The 22,457-nt window shown below is 39.1% G+C and overlaps 1 protein-coding gene across 2 annotated transcripts in view; it reads left to right on the top strand.

Moving 5' to 3' along the window:
* Window positions 1-22,457, top strand: part of kdrl (kinase insert domain receptor like) — a 210,341-nt gene that overhangs the window by 102,589 nt on the left and 85,295 nt on the right. For both annotated transcript variants that reach the window (XM_072595317.1, XM_072595318.1), the window contains exons 9-11: window positions 1,705-1,880; window positions 7,929-8,085; window positions 8,945-9,068. In XM_072595317.1, the coding sequence (XP_072451418.1) occupies window positions 1,705-1,880; window positions 7,929-8,085; window positions 8,945-9,068 (457 nt within the window). The remainder of the gene's footprint in view (window positions 1-1,704; window positions 1,881-7,928; window positions 8,086-8,944; window positions 9,069-22,457) is intronic.

Genomic DNA, 22,457 nt, shown 5'->3' on the forward strand with positions numbered 1-22,457 from the left:
TAACACAAAATGAAATTTTCTCTTAAACATTCCAGTCTCTTGTACTAATTATGCCATGTAGTGGACAATTTGCATTGGGAAGAACAATGCAATTGAGCAGAAACTTTAGACTGTACTCTGAGCTTGGTTTACAGGAACTGTTGTCTTAATAGTTCACCCTATCATTGTTGAAAGTCACATGACACTAGCCTATAGTCCAACAAGTTTATTTGAAATCCCAAGCTTTGGGAGCACTGTTCCGTCATCAGGTGAGACCACTTCACCTGATGAAGAAGAAGCGATCTGAAAGCTTGTGATTTCAAATAAATCTGTTGAACTATAACCTGGTGTCATGTGATTTCCTAGTTTGCCCACCCCAGTCCAACACCAACACCTCCACATCATGGCACCCCATCATTGAACAGACAAAAAAGCAGCTCATTCAACACAAGTCCACATTTAAGCCTACTCTGGCATTGATTGGAAAAGCTGAGTATCACATTTAAATGATCTTCAGTCTCTTTTTGATAGCCTTTAGTGACAGTAATTTGAGCATGAAAGGTAGGGAAAACCTAATATCAAAACTTTAGTTGTGACCGGTACTGCATATCCCTCTAACCCTCAACCACTAGCTATTGTTTCACTTCTAGATGAAAAAGAAGAAAGAGTAGTAACATGATGTCTTGCATATTGCTTAGTCACTTCAAATCATTTTGTTCACACAATGAATTACTTTGAAGTGCAATAGCTGCTCCCAGTAAACAAATGTAGCACCCATCTAGAGCCATAGAGTCATACAACACAGAAACAGATGCTTCAGTCCAACCTGTTCATGCTGACCATAATCCAAAACAAAATTAGTTCCAACCTGCTGTGCTTGGCCCATATCCCTCCAAACATTTCTACTAATCTAAATGTCTTTTAAATGTTGTAATTGTATCTGCATCCACCACTTCCTCTGGAAGTTCACTCCACACACAAACCACTCTGTGTTAAAAAACAATGCCCCTCATGTTTTTATTAAATCTTTCTCCTTTCACCTTAGGATAAGGGGTAGCAGATCTAAAACAGATTTGTGAAGGAATTCTCTAATCTGCAGAATTCACTATCTCAGACTGCTGTCAATGCCAGGGTACTGAATACATTTAAGGAAGTGAATGACAGGTTTAAATTTGTAATGGGTTAAAGAGCTATGGAGAGCAGGCAGGAAAGTCAAATTGACACTGAGATAGGATCAGCCATGATTGTAATATGTGGCAGAGCAGGCTTGAGGAGGTGAATTCCCGACTCCTGCTTCTCGTTGGTGTTTTTATGTTGTTCATTGGAGAACACCACAAATACCAATTTGATGAATAATCAATTTACTTGTTTCTGGTGATGAGGAAGGTTGGCGAGAACTTTGAGAGACTGCTCTTCTTCAAACCATGTTGTTGGATCATTGACATCTGATGATCAGAGAAAAGTATAATGGTGAAACATCTTATTTGAAGGATGGCACTGACTGGTAATATAACAACCCTTCTGTACTGCACTGAATTATGGGCAGAAATGGTAAACTCAGATCCTGCAGCATGAAATACTGGTTTAGAACTACAAGTGACACCAAATGGTTGGATTAAGTTGATAAAAATGACCATGCAAATATTGAATGTTGCAATTGGGATAAAATACGCAAGGAATGTTAATCTTTATTTCATCCATCTAATTTGTAGTTTTGTGTAACAGGTACAAAAACGGAAAACTCATTGCACAGAATCAGACTTGCTATATCCGAAACCGCTATTCATTAAAAATAATGCGTGTAACAAAAGATGATGAAGGGAATTACACTATTTCACTGAACAACAAGCTACATAATCTACAGAAGAACCTCACCTTCACATTAAGCGTGCTTAGGAATGGTAAGTCAATTACAATTCATTTATATCTATCAGCAGATAGTAGGATGTTGCAGGTGTTACAAAACTGAAATAAAAATATAAAATCCTCACAATGCAGAGAGTAATTGTGGCCTGAAAGGAATAAAGACAAGTACGGTAAATATCCCGAGTATATAGTCTCTATTAGAACTCGTCATCTAACCACACTCAGAACATCCCCCTGCATTAGTTTATTTTTGTATTTCAAATGAATCTGCTGTGCATTTCCAACTTTTCTGTTTTGATTTCAGTGTACATAATGGTCTGGTCAGCTAGAAAACCTCAGGGGGAGTATGTGTAATGCAAAAAAAATCACCCAAACTATTTCAATTTCATTAGATGTAGCAAGCATTCCTTTGGGAGTCAGAGTTTTTTGCCAAAAAATTCAGAGCATGCATTGCAGTTCTTTTTGTTGTACAGCAGAGTTCCCTTGTAGGCTGTAAATGATTTATTATTTGCACGTTGTGTTATGTTAAGTTTTTCTAAGCATTCTTGTCAAAGCAGTTTTCATGAAGAAAAAGCTAAGCCAGACACAAGTAAAAAAAGTTCAACAGCTTTACAGCAAAGGAATGCTGGTAATAATTATTAGCAGTACTTCCACCACCGAAATTTCTTTTGAAGTCAGCTTAATAGAAAGCTCCATGACTACAAGAGCAATTGGCTGTCAGGGGAATTTAAGAAAAACATGAGGTGATAGCTTGTGAAAAGCACCATGCTTTTCTTTTTGTAGGGCAGTGGTAGAAGTCTGGACAAACAGATCTGATTGCTCCCAAGTTTAATGCCCTTGCTGTGAAACCATTGGCAAGATTTCACTTTTAGTATTGTGTGCCTAACTTCCTAACCCTAACCCTAACCCAACTAATACAGACATTAAATTGGACGTTTGTCTAGCCAGGGAAGAGAAGTGAAGATCAGCTATAAATGAATAATGCTGAGCTATTTAATAGCATGACCTAGAATCTACCCAACTGCCTAAAATGGACAATTAATGAGACTATGAATAGAAATATTCAAGATAAACATAGTATAAAAATTTAATCAGAAGTAGTTGTTTCTAGTGGTTCATGCTGGTAATTGCACTGGAGAGCCTAAACCTGAAGATTAGAGATCAGGAATTCAAAGATCCAATGCCTGGTTACTACTGATAATGCTAATGAGATTACTGCACAGTAATACTATTCAGGAAGTTATCTAATGTCATATCATTGGGGGCAGCATTATGATTAACTTTAAGGTGAAGTAGCTTGCCAATGTTCACGCAGGAATCTATAGAGATATTACCCAGCAAGTTGGCACATTTAGGAAAGACTGAGAAAAAAACATGACAAGATTAGATTCCCTACAGTATGGAAACAGGCCCTTGGGCCAAACAAGTCCACACCAACCCTCTGAAGAGTAACCCACCCAGACCCATTCCCCTACCCTATATTTACCCCTGATTAATGCACCTAACACTATGGCCAATTCACCTGACCTGCACATCTTTGGAATGTGGGAGAAAACTGGAGCACCCAGAGGAAACCCACGCAGACACGGGGAGAAAGTGCAAACTCCACACAGACAGTTGCCCAAGACGGGAATCAAACCCAGGTCCCTGGCACTGGGAGACAGCAGTGCTAACCACTGTGCCACCGTGTCACCCACTTTGTTGCCGACAATAATTTTCTAAGTATGTGCAGCTTTCCTTTTACAATATCAAATACTTATAGCTTAGTTTCTAGGGTAGATTTCTATTTCACCAACTGATTATTTGGGAGATAGATTACCAGCCCATCACACAACCAAAGATGTATGTTAGTTCAATTACAAATTATAGTCTAATGAGTTTTCAGCATCTCGTGTCCACGCTGTTGAGCTCAATAGCTCTTTGAAAGTTTTGTCCACAATGATAAACATCCACAATTTAAGCAACCTTGCTTCCATTCAAATAAAAAAGGTTTGCAGTGAAATATAATTACTACTTTTATCACAATTTAGCAGATTATATCCTACATCACTCTTCATTAGGAATTCAAAACTCTGCAATTCCTTACCTCCTTCAGTCTTTCCTCCTTCCGTTGAGCTTCAGCCTGGCATCTAAGAGAATTAATCTCTCAAAGTCAGACACTTGAGGATTAAAACCCAACTTTAGAGACTTGAACATGTAACTAATGCTGGAAGGAATTGACGGTGCCACCTTTCACTGACCAATGAAGGCAAGCTTGCCAAATGCCTTCTTCACCACCCTATCTACCAGCAACTCCACTTTCAGGTTACTATGCATCTGCACCCCTTGGTCTCTTTGTTCAGCAACACTCCCCAGGGCCCTACCATTATTGTGCAAGTCCTGCCCTGATTTGCCTTACCACAACGCAACACCTCACAATTATCTAAATTGAACTCCATCTGCCAATCCTTGATCCAATGGCCCATCTGAACAACGTCCTGTTGTAATCTTAGATAATCTTCTTCACTGTCCACTACACCACCAATTTTGGTATCATCTGCAAACTTACTAACCATACCATCTATATTTAATTCCAAACCATTTCTATAAATGATGAAAAGCAGTGGGCCCAGCATCAATTCTGTTGACACAGCACAGGTCATAGGCCTCCAGTCCAAAGACCAACCCTCCACCACCACTTTCCGTCTCCCACTTTAAGCCAATGTTGTATCTGATTGGTTAGCTCACCCTGGATCCCATGTGATCTATCTTTACTAACCAGTCTACCATGTGGAAGCTTGCCAAATGATTTGCTGAAGTCCATTTAGACATCTACCACACTGTCTTCATCAGTCTTCTTTGTCACCTCTTCAAAAGACTCAATCTAGTTACTGAGACATGATTTCCCATGTACAAAGTCTTGTTGAGTACATTAAAAAACGGGCATGAGAGGGCTAAATGCCTTATTTCTACCCGAGACCAACGCTGAGAATCAAACAGACTGAATTGGACTGGGTCTTACAATGAGTAATTAACCATACCAGGAGGGACATCAACTTTATGCCATGTTTGTAGCTTGCAGCCTGCACTAATTATCCTGTTAATGGGCCGTACACCTCAAAAAGAGACACAAAAGCATTCCATTTGGCATTTGTCACATGTCATTGTGCAGGTATGTCCCATCAAAGGAATGTATTTCCATGCATCTACTACCAAGGTAATTATTATTGGGAGAACTAGCTTCTCTGATCGCACCTAATTGTCTCCAAGAATGATTGGATAACAGAACTTGATCATAAAGTGCATCCTTAATTTTACAATAGATTCATTGTATATACATGAATGTGTGACAGCTTCACAGAATGTAGATAGAGCAGAGATCTCCTTTTCAGTTCTTATTCAGTTATGGTGGTGGCTCACCAAAGTTATTCTAATGAGGCTTGATCGCACATCTTGATCCAGCCTCCAAATGAGTTTTAGTGTTGGCATGGTGGAATTGCTCCTTTGATAAGCATGGAGATCAAGACTCAGCCCAAGAATCCAAATGATCTTTGATGTGTGATCAAACAATTAAAATATTTGCATTTATTGCTTTAAATTACAGTAAATTATAAAGATGGTATCACAAAAGACTGAAGCAATCTACTTCGAGAACTAATTCCATGTAGAGTCATAGAGTCATAGAGTCATGGAAATATACAGCATGGAAACAGACCTTTCGGTCCAACTCATCCATGCCAACCAGATATTCTAAATAAATCTAGTTCTATTTGCCAACATTTGGTCCATATCCCTTGTAATCCTTCTTATTCACTTATCCATCAAGATGCCTTTTAAATGTTGTAATTGTACCAGCCTCTACCATTTCCTCTGGCAGCTCATTCCATACACTCCCCACCCTCTGTGTGAAAAAGTTGCCCCTGAACACCATTTTAAATCTTTCTACTCTTGCCTTAAATCTATGCCTTCTAGTTTTGGACTCCCCCACCCTGGGGAAAAGGCTTTGACTATTTACCCAATCCATGCCCCTCATGATTTTATAAACCGCTATAAGGTCACGCCTCAGCCTCTGATGTTCCTTGGAAAAATAGCCCCAGCCTATTCAGCCTCTCTCTATATCTCAAACCCTCCAACTCTGGCAATATCCTTGTAAATCTTTTCTGAAGCCTTTTAAGTTTCTCAACATCCTTCTGATAGCAGGGAGACCAGATTTGCATGTGGAATTCCAATAGCAGTCTAACCAATGTCCTCGCAACGTGACCTAGCAAGTCCTATACTTAATTCACTGACCAATAAAGGAAAGCATACCAAATGCCTTCTTCACTATCCTATCTACCTGCGACTCCACTTTCAAGAAACTATGAACTTGCACTCCAAGGCCTCTTTGTTCAGCAACACTCCATTGGACCTTACCATTGAAAGTATAAGTTCTGCCCTGATTTGCTTTTCCAAATTCAACATCTTACATTTATCTAAGTTAAAGTCCATCTGCTATTCCTCAGCCCATTGGCCCATCTTATTAAGATCCCGTTGTACTGTGAAGTAACCTTCTTCATGGTCCACTACACCTCCAAATTTGGTGTCATCTGCAAACTTATTAACCACACCTTCTATGTTCACTTCCAAATCATTTATATAAATAACAAAAAGTAGTGGACCCAGCACCAATCCTTGTGGCACAACACACTCCTCCAGTGTGAAAAGTAACCCTCCACCACCTTCTGCCTTCTACCTTTGAGCCAGTTCTACATCCAAATAGCTAGTTCTCCCTCTATTCTGCATGATCTAACCTTGCTAACCAGTCTACCATGAGGAAACTTGTCGAACGCCTTACTGAAGTCCATATAGATTATGTCCACCACCCTTTCTCATCAATCCTCTTTGTTACTTCTTCAAAGAAGGCAATCAAGTTTGTGAGACTTGATTTCCCATGCACAAAGCCATGTTAGCTATCCATAATCTTGCATTTCTAAGTACATGTAAATCCTATCCCTCAGAATTCCCTCCAATAATTTGCCCACCACGAACGTTAGGCTTATCAATCTATAGTTCCCTGGCTTTTCCTTACCATCTTAATTAGTGGCACAACGTTAGCCAACCTCCAGTCTTCCAGCACCTCGCCTGTGGCTATCAATGCTACAAATATCTCAGCAAAGGGGCCCATCAATCACTTCCCTAGCTTCCCACAGAGTTCTAGGGTACTCCTGATCTGGTCCCGGGGATTTATCCACCTTTATGCATTTTAAGACGAATGAAAGAATCTATTGCAGATCATCATTACATAGCTATTTTTTGTGTTGATTTAACTTATGAATGTAAGACATCATGACAGGCATACTGACTCCAGTTCTATTTGGGGCTTTATCAATACTTTAGTTGTCAGCACAGTTTGGAGGGACTGATGATCACATTGGAAAACTGTCCAACAATTTGTTTCAACAATTATGCTACTTCAACAGCACCTTCCAAACATATGACCTCTCCCACTTGGAAAAAGAAGGGCAACTGATGTATGGGACAACCATCATCTGCGTGCACCATCCTGTTGTGGGAATGTTGGCTGTTCCTTCACTGTCACTGCATCAAAAACCCAGAACTCCCTTTCTAAGAGCTGTATGAGATTATCTAAGACACATGCACCTTGATTGTTCAAGAAAGTTGTTCACCACTGACTTCTCTAAGACAACTATGGATAGTCAATGTATGTTGACCTCGCCAACAATGCTCACAAATTCTAGCAATGATTTTTAATACAATTCTTTCCACCATGTCCTTAACATTATTGGACAGGTCATTCTGCCATAATGCACATTTTGTCAGCATGCATTGGCTATTATGTGATTGACGAATTTTGGACATTGTTTGGATAACGTGAACTTTCTACTGAATGGGTATTGCGATTTTCTATAGCGATCTTCTACATCGTGATTTTCTATGGTGGTTTTCCATTGCACAATTTTCTATAGTTCAAGGTTGTAGTGGAATGCAACTGTCACATTATAGCAGAACAACCTGTAGTAAAAATCATCATCATGTTGCTCAGCAAGGTACTATTTTCTCCACTCCAGTGTTAAAATCCCACCTTCTACCATTTTCTCTTTCAGAGAAACCACAGATCTATGACAAAGGAGCAGGACTCCAAGACAAAATGTTTTATCAGCTTGGGAAGAAACACAAGTTGACCTGTACTGCCTTTGGAATTCCATCTCCAAGTTTTCACTGGGAATGGCAGCCCTGCATCATCAGCAAGTCCGATAAAAAGTAAGACTTACTGGCCCTGCTTTGCCACATAGATTTCAGCTGAAAGCAATACATTGGCTCTGGATACAAAGGGAGGAATGGGCTGCATAAAGGCTATTTATCTGACATACTCAGGAACTAGCAAACATATTTCTGTGTATACTTCACAAGATTTATATAAATATCATTCTATTTCTGATCTTTTTATTCCAGTCCAAGAGTTTCTACTTAAACTGGGTCAAAGGAAGTGGTTCTAATATTTCGTCAACAAGGATGTAAAGTCTCCTTATGAAGTATATCGATATTTTCTGCCTGTCTTTTAATCTCTAATCCTTCATTGCTATCACATTTCTTGCAGATCCTCATTGCAGTCAATCACCTTTATTTTGTTTACATGATAGATGTGCTGAGAAAGAGACATTAGAGTGGACTGTGATAGCACTGGCCTTCATCTTTGAGGGCCTTGAGAGCATTCTTATCTTGGCCTAACAGAAGGTGAAGCACTTTCCTGTGTGAAATGACGCATGATTTGCTTTCCTGTTGTTGTCTGGCTTCCTCCCTCGTGAAAAGGCATTCCCAGTAACCCAATTGTTCCTTTCCCCAGGACTGCAATGTGGCTAGTTTCCTCTAGGTTTCAGACTTGCATTGCCTGCCTAATCTCTCACCGACATCTAGTTCAGGAGACTGTAATCAAACATGGAGGAAAACATTCTCTTCTCTTTTAGCATCTGTCAACATACGTTTCTTTAAGTATAATTTACAAGCGAATTTTCTTTCAACACTGGACACTTTCTCTGAAAGCGCTATTAATCAATTGCACGCACTTTCCTTCGAAGCCATCCAGATCTGTTTGTAACTATTCTTTATCATCTATTGACAGGTGTGAAACAAACGATGATCTGAAAATTAACATTTCAGAATATATGACAAGTTTACAGTCAAACCACGGCAACAGGATTGAAAAAATTAATAACAAAACAGAACAACATGAGGATAGAAACAGTGTATGTATGCTATCTATTTGGATTTTGTGCGTTTGCATTATAGGATTAATGCCATTGCCAAAACCCACACGTAACAAATCAAAGGACGTTACAATGCAGGACATCTAACACAGAAGATGGTAGGATGACGATTTAGATATTGAACTAGAAGCTGTGTGTGTAATTTTCATTGTGAGCACGAAGGGAAACTGGTGATTACAGATTGAGCACCAGTTATATAGCCCTGTTACAGCCAGCTGCAAAGTAATGGAATGACTCCCTCTCTTTCCATGTTTCAGGTAACCACAAGTAGTGGTTTAAATGAATTGGTTTGTCAATTCAGTGAGTGCTCTGACTATAAAATACTCATGTAAAGAGGTTTTCTATTATGTTGTTAAAAGAGAAGAACATAGTGTTTTTTGTCTTCAAATAAAAACAAAATGTTTCATCTCACATTTTCAATTGCATCAAGACAATGACATATCACAGATTACAAGAAGGGAGGCTAAATTAACAGATTCCAAAAGTAAGTCAGCATATCTGGATGTTCAGACTGATGCTTTGGATGGTTTCAGGTGTTTGTTGATTTTTCCAGATTGTGTGCAGAGACTATTTCAAGTCTTGACAGAAAATATCTGTATTTTTTAAGTTAGCAACTATTGAGTTTACATTGAGTCACTGCCTGTGGTGCTTGGTTGGTCACATAAAGGCAGGACACACCCTTGCAGAATGATTCAAGAGTGAGTGAGAGGGATTGCAAGCTCTCCTCTCACAGTAACTCACTCATGGCCTGTTTAATTCTCATTCTGCAATAGTAGTGTCTTTTTTAAACACCAAGTATTGATTTGTTATCAGATGATTTACATTCACAAACTAGCAATCATGAAATATAGTCATAGCAAGCTGACCAAAATTCTAGGCCCATTATTTACAGTGATTAGATCAGATTATTGATGGGAGCTCTCTTCTTACCCATCATCCATTGTCCCAAGTGATTGAGTTTAGCAGCCCTTTCAGCGCCTACCTGAATAAAGTGATTATATCTGTTAGGAGTTTAGAGAACGGATCATTCACTTTCATCTAAGTTGATTACCTTGATTGTCTGCTTTCAGCCAAGAGGAACTGTTTTGAAAGTTTTGTAATTTGCAAAGTGAAGATATGTAAATGCTTAACCATTTTAAGAGCTGCTTTTTGGGTCACTTGCAAATATGCTTGTAATTCTTTTTAAAACTTTGCTGAGTGGACTGAGCTGCAGGATGAGTCATTTTAGATACAAACATAATTTCATACCAATACCACACAAGATCCTTCCATTTTGAAGTTTTTCAAGAACAAAATTATCTTCTTTTCTAAATGGCAAAATGCGGGAGCTGGTGTGCACCAACCAACTTCTCATAAATAGCCAAAACAAAAATAACTTGTCCTCTGTTACCCCCTACCTCCATCCTTGCAGAAACTGGCTTCTTTGAGATTAAATCCCCCCATGTCACATTGTTATATTGAAATTAATAAATCTGATAAAACTTGTGGACTAGTAACAGAAAAAGAAAAGCATGCAAAAAAGGTGCCTGATTGTCATATAGCCCTGACTTGTTCATTACTGTCATAGACACATGGAGATGTACTGCACGGAAACAGACCCTTCAGTCCAATTCACCCATGCCAACCAGATATCCTAACCTAATCTAGCCCCATTTGCCAGCACTTGGCCCTTATACCTCTCAACCCTTCCTATTCATATATCCATCCAGATGCCTTTTAAATGCTGCAATTGTACCAGGCTCCACCACTTCCTCTGGCAGTTCATTCCATACATGCATCACTCTCTGTGTGAAAAGGTTGCCCCTTAGGTCCCTTTGATATCTTTCCGTCTCACCCTGGTCACAGGCCTCCAGTCTGAAAAGCAGCCCTCCGTCACCACCCTCTGTCTTCTACCTTCAAGCCAGTTCTGTATCCAAATGGTTAGTTCTCCCTGTATTCCATGAGATCCTACGCACAAAGCCATGTTGACTGTCCCTAATCAGTCCTTGCCCTTCCAAATAAATGTAAATCCTGTCCCCCAGGATTCCCTCCAACAACTTGCCCTCCACTGATGTCAGGCTAACCGGTCGATAGTTCCTTGACTTGTCCTTACCACCTTTCTTAAATAGTGGTACCTTGTTAGCCAACCTCCAGTCATCCAGCATCTCACCTGTGACTATTGATGATACAAATATGTCAGCAAGGGACCCAGCAATCCTTCAGGAAAAGAACCTGCCTCCCAACTGACCATTAGAGGTGATTTTTTTAACTGACTTTTAATTTTCTATAAGACACTTAGTTTTACAAACATACACCACCACCTCATGGAAGCCAATAGGGAAAGACAACAAACTGAATGTTACAAGCACTATATTTCAAGAACATTGTTTCTAAAGTTGACTATATTTTTGTTTGATCCTAAGCAAAAGTGCAATTGATTTTCCCACATGATGTATTAGATAAGAATCAGCAATGATAATATTTGAAAACAATCCTATATTATGAAAAATAGGACAAAAGATCCATTCAAGGAAACTGATTACAAAGTCAAGCATTGTGTGGGTTTGTTCATGGTTGAAAGTTTCTAGTCAATTCTGTGATGAAACCCCAATGCTCACCTTCTGGAGTTTTGTGACATTGTCCATATGTAGTCCTAGTTTTTTTTTATTTACAGTGTTGAGTGGAAACATGATATTGTTACAAAGTCATGTTTCCGATTAAAGATGACTTTGTTTATTTATTAGACTGAAACCACTTTTAAAAATACTGAACACCAACAACAATTGTTTAGAAATGGCTTAACAACCAGCTTCTTAGACAGTTATATATTTGCATCATTGTACCCTAAAAATTCCAAAGTCATTAGTAATAGTCAAGCTGTCTGTAGGAACCCATTAGAGATAATCACTTTAAAGGAATCCAAATAATCACATCTCCTAACTCATTCACAAAACATCAAGATGGTACCAGCTTACTCAACTGGGCTGTGGAACAAGTCATTAGATGTAACCACTTTGGGCAATGAATCTTGGGTACGGAGGGAACTCTTCCAACTCAAACCTAAGCGCAACTAAACCACAGACCTGGAATCAACCTGCTATGACCATGTTTGAGTAATTATTAGCTGAGAGGAAATCACGTGACAAAGCCCACTTACCATCTCACATTGAAGAAGCTGCTTTTCATCAGATCAGAAGAGATGCCAAACAGGAAGGTCCCTGAGTCATTGTTCTCTCTCACAATCAATCCTGGAAGTTCGACCCTTCCCTTCCTTGGCCATTCTCGCACCTCAGGCAGTGTTTTAAGAATCAAATTCAGCTGTTCACTCCAGAAGATAAAAAGATATAAATCCTCCAGCAACATCTGCAACTCATCTAACGCAGAACGACACTTGAGCCCAATTTTAAACCACTCAAGGCATCAATCTACCAAACCCATAGATAACCGATGTTTTCAACTTTTAAAAAAAGACTTAATTTATCCTCCACTTTGATACTTGTATGTGTGAAAGAGAGGGAGTGTGAACTCTTTAACATACGCATTTCTGAGTCAGAGCACTTTTATTATTTACATTTCAATCGGTGTTGAGCACAATACAAATGACTCTTTTCCAACACAACACTTAAAGAGTTAAATACTCACTGTAGAAACAAGCATACTCTTCATTTAAACAAAACTGTTCCAGTTAGAAAAGGTGTGGGAAAAGCAGTCAGCCATTCCATCATTCCTCACCTGGACATAAGGAATCAATTACTGAATATTTTAATCAGGTATTTGCTACCATAAGCAACTTTTGTTCATTCTTCAACTTGGGACAGTTCAACCGCAAACATTATTTAACTTAGAGCACTAAAGGCTTAACTAACACTTTTTCCAAACTCGACAAGACTAAGTATAAGTTTGAAGCCTCTGTATGTTTCTCTACCTCAAAAGCAGTAGGATATTAGGTTTGACGATCTTTGACAAATCAGATAAACTTTCCGTCCATCAATTCCAAAACCATTCCAAATTAATTGAAAACAGATCTCAAGTGCCAGTGTTAAAACCTTCTTTGATCTGAAACAAGATAACTTGATTTCAAAAACTGCATATTTCAGCCTTTGAAAACAGACTGATACCATTTCTGACTGCAAACTCTTCTTGTATCTAATTCGATTATTTGTGGTTAATTTGTTATGAAGACACTTCATGTTTAGTAATTTTTGTGCACTTGAGTTTGAAAAACTGCAGGGATGTCCGGATTGATTTCAAAAGATCAATGAAAGACATTGGAAGCTATTTTTAAAAATGAGGTAATTACAAACAAATGAACAAGGAGCAGGAGTAGGCCACTCAGCCCCCTGAGACTGCTTCCCCATTTAATACTATCATGGCTGAACTGATCATAATCTTAAATCTATATCCAGCCTACTCCTGATAATCTTTCACCCTGAAAGATATTCAGAATCTCTGCCTCATGGCCCTTTCTGGAAGTGGGTTCTAAAGATCTACAATATTTAGAGAAAACAATTTGCTCTTCTCTTTTAAATGGGCAGCCCCTAGGTTTTAAACATTGACTCTTAGTTCTAAATTCTTCCATAAGAAGAAATATCCTCTCCACATCTATCAATTTTCTTGAAAACCACAGATTTCCAGATAATTCCTGGGCTTGTGTATGAGGGAACGCCTGACTGTCTTATGATCGGTTTTATGACTATCATGAATGAACAGTTTTTATAGGCTTGGAGTTTATGTTTGGATTTTTCAGCTTGGGTCTTCAGTTTCTGAATAACCTTCACACTGAAATCAGGATGGTATCTGATTATTTTTCTGGAGGTGCAATTGAAAATGTTTCTTCATAAAGCATTTCCTGAGCAAGCTGTATCCACCAAAACTGCAGAGACAACCACACATGATTAGTGACTCAACCACATATGCCAAGACGACCAGATTTTCAGACTTGGGAAGACCTTTTTCATTCATTCCAGATGTAGGTTTCACCACTTAATGCACATCCCTAATTGCCCTTGAGAAAATGGTGGCTATCCAGCTTCTTGAACTGCTGAGTCCACTTAGTTAGATAAACGCATAAACTGTTAGGGAGAGCATTTCAGGGTGTTGATCCAGTGACAGAGAAAGAATGGCAAGATATTTCCACATCTGGGTAGTGAGTGCCATGAAAAAAATGTGCACATGGTGGTATTGCATGTACATGCTGACCTTGTCCACATGTGTGGCAGTGATCATAGGTTTGGAGGATGTTACCTAAGGAGCCTTGGTAATTTTCTGCAATGCATCTTGTAGGCAGTACACACTGTTGCTATAGTGCGTAACGGACGGAAAAAGTGGATGTTTATGGGTGTGGTGCCAATCAGATTGTCAGATAGTGTCAAGCTTCTTGAATTCTGCTAGAGGTGCACTAAGTCAGGGAAGTGGAGAGTATTGAATTGTACTCTTGACGTATGCCTTGCAGGTGGTGAATAGACTTTGGTGAAGCAGCAAGTGAGTTACTCTTTGCAAGATTCCTAGCCACTGACTTGCTTTTCCAGCTACTGTATTTGTACAGGTAGTTCAGTTAAGTTTCTGATCAATGGTAGCCTCCAGGTCATTGATAATGGGGAATTCAATGCCACTGAATGTCAAATAGTGATGGTTAGATTCTTTACTTGTTGAACATGGTCAATACCTGGCACTTGTATTATGAATGGTACTGAACATTGTGCAATCATCAGTGATCATCTCCATTCTGATTTTATGATAGAGAAAAAATTGATAAAGTGCTAGAAATGGTTGGGTTAAGGACACTGCCCTAAGGAACTCCTGCAGAGATGTCCTGGAACCAAGATGCAAGATGTCCAACTACCACGACTATTTTCATTTGTTTCCAACCAGTGGACTCCTATTGACTGGTTTTATTCCTAACCTCTTTGATGCTGCACTTGCTCAAATTTTGACTTAATGTCAAGGGCAGTCACCCTCACCTCATTACTGGAGTTCAGCTCTTCTGTCTGTGTTTGACACAAGGCTGTCACAAGATCAGGAGCTATCTGGCTTTGGCAAAACCCATACTAAGCAGTAACAAGCAGGTTACTGTGAAGAGATTGTTGCTTTATAGCACTGTCGATGGCCCTTTCCATCATTTTTCTGATGACCAAGACTAGAATTGTGGGTTGTATTTGTCCTGCTTTCTGTGTGTTAGACAGCTCTAGTCAACCTACCACATTGTCTAATAATCGCCAGTGTTGCTGTACCTGTACTGGACAACTTGACCAGGGGCACAGCAAGTTTTGGTGCATAGGTCTTCAGTCTTATTGCTGAAATATTTTCAGGGCCAGTATCCGGTGCCTCCAGCCTTTCTTGATACCATGCGGAGTGAATTAAATTGGCTAAAGACTGACATCTTTCCCATAGGGCAAGGAAACCTCCTACTGATTACAACATTGCACTATTCCCCCAACCCTTCACACCCTCCTCACTCTTCAGCGAATGAACCTATAATCTTCCACGTTTGACACGATTTGCAGGAAGCAGAAAGAGTAATGTGCGCAGAATGTAGTCTGAACTTCAATGTCCATCACCAAGTGTGACTTGGCAGTACCACGACTAACCAAGTTAGTTGAGGCTAAAAAGAAGAGGCCGAGATAGATCATCCACGTGGACTCCTGGCTGAAGATTGTTGTAACTGCTTCAACATTGTGTTTTGCACTGATGTGCTGTGCTCACTCATCATTGCAGTTTGGGATATTTGTAAAGCCTCTTCCTCTTATAAGAATTCGCAACTGGATGTGGCAAGACTACAATGCTTAGATCTGATCTACTGTTTGTGAAATAGCTTAATTTTTTCCTTCATTTGCTGGTGATGCTGTTTATCATGCAAGTAGTCCAGTGTTGCAGCTAAACAGGTTGAAACTTCACTTTTATTTCTGCCTGATGCTGCTCCTGATATACCCCTCTGCATTTGTTACTGACCCAGGGCTGATCACCTGACTTGATGGCAATGGTAGAGCTGGAATGTGAGGTTAGAGATTGTATTTGAGTACAATTCAGTTACTGATGGCCCATTCCACCTCCTGGACACCCAGTTTTGCTAGATCAGTTCAAAATCTATCCCATTCACCAAGCCACGTAATATAAAGGCATCACTAATGTGAAGATGGGGATTTTATCTTCACAAGGACTGTGCAGTGGTGACTCTTACCAATTTTGTCATGGACAGATGCATCTGTGACAGGCAGATTGATGAGGATGAGTTCAAGTATGGTTTTCCCTCTTGTTGGTTCCCTCGCCCTCTGCTGCAGATTTAGCCTAGAAACTCTATTCTCACTGTTCATATTGGTAAATATTTTCAACAGATTTTACCTGGCTTCCTTTCTTTCTATTTCTTCTTCTCATGGTTTCTTTCTTTTCTAGTTTTTCTTCCATCAGGGAGATAGTCTGAAGGGCTGCAAATACTTTCCCACTCCCGGCACAATCATGGTTTCATAAAACATGAAAGTCTGAGGCAGAATTTCTTGAAAAAATTGATCTGGATTTTCCCCATTGGGAGCGGGGGTAGTGGTGGTGATTTGGCAAAAGCTTCCTCCTGCCACCCAGCCTGCTATGACCCTAGACTACTTCCCTCCAGTAGCAAGGTGAAAACTATTGTTTCTTGATCAGAAAGACATAGTATGGAGTATATTGCACATCAGAACAGAAGGCGTCACTTAAAAAAATTATAAATGATAAACTTTCCAGTGGGCACATTGGACCATTTTACATACAGATCATTTCACAGGCAGCAAGTGAACCTCCAGTCAAACAAATTCCAATTACTCAACTCAATTTCACTTCTCGCTATAAAAAAAATAAATTATACACCCAGCTTTCTTGTTTTTGGCATGACCTTTCTTTCCAACTATTTCTAATTGTAAATATTGTCCTTTTACTTTTTATCTTTCAGCTCCATTTTTCAGATTTAACTGACAGTCTCATGTTTAAAACCGAACTGTCCATATGTCCTTTGTTCTCTTCTCGTGATCTTAGCCGGGCGAAGACCTGCAATGCTAATTTTTTATTTGTCAGTAATTCATTCATAGGCCTGTCAATAAAGCCAATTAACTCTTCTCCCATTTTTTTTTTAATTCAGAACTTATCTCCTAATGTTTTAACATGAATGAAGGTCATCTTGTTACTGGGTTGCAAATAAGATAATTGACCCTCAGTATTTGTATGAAATGATACTCCTAAATAGGTCATCTTGCTTTTCCTTTATTTGTTCATCTTATGTGAGCATCATTGGCTAGGCCAGCATTTATTGCCCATCACTAATTGCCCTGGAGAATGTAGTGGTGAGTCACATTTGTGAACAATTGAAGTCCTTAGATACCACAGTTCTAAATGGCTTGATACACTGAGTGGAGCTAACCACTTCATTTAAGAGTGTGGGTCTACAACTACATGTAGGCCACATAAGTATGGCATATTTACTTTCCTAATGTGAAGCAGATATGATTTGGAGATGCCGGTGTTGGACTGGGGTGCATAAAGTTAAAAATCACACAACACCAGGTTATAGTCTAACAGGTTTAATTGGAAGCACTAGCTTTTGGAGCACCGCTCCAGCATCAGGTGGTTGTGGAGGACACGATTGTAAGGCACAGAATTTATAGCAACAGTTTACAGTGTGATGTAACTGAAATTATACATTGAAAAATACCTTGATTGTTTGTTGAATCTTTCATCTGTTAGAATACCATGATAGTTTCACTTCTTTCAAGTGTAAATCGCAAAACTTTTTTTTACATTGTCAGGTTAACTGTACAATTGGTGTTAGCCAGACAATATGTTGAAGGTGCTAGCCCCCTGTGTTCTTTGCCTGTGTCATAATGTTTAGACTGATTCTAATCTAAAAAGTGAGATAACAGAGTCTTACATGAATTCATGCAGTTTTTGAGCAAAGTACAATGTAATTCTGAAAGTACAAATTCACCCCACAAATGTGTGTGTGTGTGTGTGTGTTTGGGTGTGTGTGTGTGAATGTAGAGAGTGTTAAGTCTGTGAGGGGTTGCATGTGTGAGTGTGGGAGTGTGTGTGTCTGCAGGAGTGTGTGTGTGTCTGGGGTGGGGATTGTGAGTGTCTGTGAGAGAGTGTGCATATGTGTGTGCGTGAGTGTAGAATAGTTTAAGTCTGTGAGACTTCGGACCTTCGGGTGACCATCCTCCAAGGTGGACTTCGGGACAGGCAGCAGCAAAAAGTGGCCGAGCAGGGGCTGCTAGCTAAGTTCCATACCCATAGGGAGGGCTTCAACCGGGACCTTGGGTTCATGTCACACTACAGGTGACCACCATTGCACTATATACACACACACGCAGACACCCCTACACACCCACACACACACACACACACACACACTCCTATACACACACATGCACATTAACACACGTATACACAAACACACACACAGACACACACACACTCCCACACTCACACATACATCCTCTCACAGACTTAGACCACTCTACACTCACACACACATATACACTCTCTCTCACAGACACTCACATCTCCCCACCCCAGACACACACACACTCCTACAGACATACACACACAGACACACATACACACATGCGCGCGCGCACACACACACACACACACACACACAGGCACTCCTGTACACACGCATACACACGGACATACGTATACACAGACGCACACACTCACAAACACACATATACACTCTCTCTCTCACATTCACAACTACCCAGCCCAGACAGACAGATAAACAGACACACACTCACACACACACATACACAAAGACCCACATGCACACATATACATGTACATTTGTGGGGTGAATTTGTACTTGCAGAGTTACATTGTACTTTGCTCAAAAACTGCATGAATTCATGTAAGACTCTGTTATCTCACTTTTTAGATTAGAATCAGTCTAAACATTATGACACAGGCAAAGAACACAGAGGGCTAACACCTTCAACATATTGTCTGGCTAACACCAATTGGACAGTTAACCTGAGAATGTAACTTATAAAAAACAATTTGTGATTTACATGTGAAAGAAGTGAAACTGTCATGGTATTCTAACAGATGAAAGACTCAACAGACAATCAAGGTATTTTTCAATGTATAATTTCAGTTACATCACACTGTAAACTTTTGCTATAAATTCTGTGTCTTACAATTGTGTACTCTACAACCACTTGATGAAGGAGCAGCGCTCCAAAAGCTAGTGCTTCCAATTATACCTGTTGGACTATAACCTGGTGTTGTGTGATTTTTAACTGTGAACTAGATATGTCTTTACAACAATTGTCAGTGAATATGCCGTCACCTTTAAATTCCAGATTTTGTTTTAAAATTCAAATTTCAACGTTTGCCATGGTCAATTCAAACTCGTGTCCCCAGATCATTAGCCTGGGCTTTCTAGATTGCCAGTCCAGTGATATTACCAAAACACCACTCCAAATTGAAGAATTTCAATACCTATAGCTTGAATGTTTTGAATTCCATGTTAATTTACATATCTTTAAAATATAGCGAACAATCCAAAATCAAAACTTCTGAAAGATTGACTCAACAGGGACCATTGTTTTAGTTATCTCAAAATGTCACCGAAATATTTTGAACAACTCCAGGAACATTTGTAAGCCATTAATTATGTTGCATAAGAAAGGAAACACAAAGATTTATATGGGAAACATGTGGTTTGCACAGTTGGTGAGTCACATTTATGTAGTTTCTTTGGTCCTTTGAGATACTATATAAATCAATATCACATATTGCACAAAATGCACAGCAGGTTTAAAGACAAGGATGGATTAATGTTTGCGTGGAAATATATGCCAATTCTGGCATCTCATGCCAAACATTTTTTTTCGAGTGTGTTTGAAATGTATACTTTGAGAATATTATTTGAGTCAATATTTACCTTTTCTCTTTTAATCAATAACAAGTATATATCAAATTCCATCATCAACTCATAACCTAGAACACTTAAATACCATATTATGTACTACCAGCCTTAGCACTCTGACCCCACTTTTTGATCGATTCACAGCTTCTGCAATCAGTGCTGTACACAATCTGTGTGTAAAACCATTTGAGAGTGTAAATTAAACTAGGGTTTAGTTTCTACTTTGGACATAAATGGCAAAGTAGCCACAAATTTAAAAAGCAATTGCACTCATTTGACAAAAATTTTATTGTGTTGACATTTATTTCAAACATTTTTGCATATCAGATTGGAAAATCAGCATAATCGGACAACATTTTAAAACCTCGGTTCTTAAAAAATGTGTTTTGCTTAAAGAAAATCCTTGACATCTTAAAAAGTTAAGGTAATGTGGTGCAATTTGATTAATACAGCTAAAGTGTTTTAATTACCAAATAGTGAATATTTAATCACAAAGTCAATCCAGAACCAGGAGACACAGTCTAAAGATATGGGATAGGCTGTTCAGGACAGAAATGAGAAGGAATTTCTTCACTCATGCAGGGGTGAGTCTGTGGAATTCTCTGCCACAGAAAGCAGTTGAATATTTTTAAGAAGGAGTTAAATACGTTTCTTGGAGCTAAAGAAATCAAAGGGAATAAGGAGAAAGTGGGAACAGGGTACTGAGTTGGATGATCAGCCATGATCACATTGAATGGTAGTCGGTCGGAAGAGCCAAATATCCTCTGCCTGCTCCTATTTTCTCTGTTTCTACTTCACTCGCTGTTAAACTCGCATTTACTGAAAATGACTTAAAAGGTAATCAGAATCATTTGCTCATTATAATGTTGTCCATCTCTAAGTAAACAAAAGTAATTAAAATGCTTTTAAAATGGTCTGAGCAGTGTCTTTGTGCCCAGCTTAAACATTTGGGGCTCTTGAAGCTCTGCAGTGCAATTAGCAGAATCTCCAAATAGTGATTCATTCATCTTGGGCCAATGGCCAATCTTGTCCATGAGGATGGCTTTCAGCACAACCTTTTTAAAGTTATGTGAAAGACCCAATAACTCAATGGGCACTCTACATGATATGCACTTAAACTTCAGTGAGAGCTTCACACAGTACAAGAGTATTACACTGGAAGAACCGGTTTAGCAGAGTGGAAACTCTGCCCTATTAACAGTAGACAGATGGATTTTGGCTGTGCAAGGTGCCTTGCATGATTTACCTCTATGTATTCTATAACATTCTGATATAGAATTTAGGAAAGATTATCAGTAAGAAGAAAGCATGTTTTGTATACCTTTGTCGACTCTGCAGAACTTTTGCTATCAGTTACCAGAGATAATTACATTTTAAGAATGTCAGAACATAAGAAATAGGAACAGGAGTAGGCTATTCAGACCCTCAAACCTACCCTGACATCCTAATAAGACTTTGGCTGATTTGTCCAGCTTCAGCTCCAGTTTCATGCCAACACCTCATAACCCTCACCTCCTTGATAATTCTAAAATCCACTTAGCTCTTCTTTGAATACATTCAGTGATCTAATTTCCAGAACTCTCTGGGGTACAAAATTCTAGATATTCACTTTTCTTTGAGAGAAAAAAGTTGCTTCACACCCCAGATTTAAATAATGCCTCTTATTTTGTATCTGTGTCCCCTGGTTTGATATTCCCTAACTAGTGGAAATATCTTCAAAATCCACCCTGTCAACCTTCTTCAGAATCTTGTATGTTTCAATAAGATCACCCCTCACATTCTCCTAAATCGTTATGAACATAGAACCAATCTGTTTAGCTATTCTTGATTAATCAAGCCTTTCTTTCTGGAAATCAGCTTCATAACTTTCTTTTCAGCTGCTTCCAAGGCCAGTAAATCCTTTTCAAATACAGGGACCAAAACTGTACACAGTACTCCAAGTGCAACCTCACCAACACTCTGTACAGTTATATCAAGAATTCTCTCTTTTTTTAAAAAATTCAACCCCTACCAGTAAAGGTCAGAATTCCATTTCCCTTCTTAATTATTTACTGCATCTGCAGCTAACATTTTATGTTTCCAAATCCCTCCGTGCTGTATCTTTTTGGAATTAATCAGCTTCTTCTTACCACAGTACGTCACCTCATACTTTCCTATGTTAAACTCCACCTACCACGTTTTTGTCCCCTTATGTAACCTACCTACACCCGCTTGCAGATTTATTCTGTCATAACATGCCCACCCACTTATTTTTTGAATGATCAAAAAATTTGGATACATTACACTCTGCCTCCTTCACCAAGCTATTAATATGGATCGTAAATAATTACTGCCCTCGGATTGATCCTTGTATCATTCCAATTTCCCACCTGAAAAAGATCCATTAATCCTGACTGTCTGTCTTTTGTGTGTTAACTAATCCACAATCTATGTTAACACATTATCTCAAATACTATGAATGATCTTGTGCAATAACCTCTTATGTGGCCCTTATTGAATGA

This window comes from Chiloscyllium punctatum, chromosome 25 (assembly GCF_047496795.1).
Source record: "Chiloscyllium punctatum isolate Juve2018m chromosome 25, sChiPun1.3, whole genome shotgun sequence".
In the NCBI taxonomy this organism is placed as follows: Eukaryota; Metazoa; Chordata; class Chondrichthyes; order Orectolobiformes; family Hemiscylliidae; genus Chiloscyllium; species Chiloscyllium punctatum.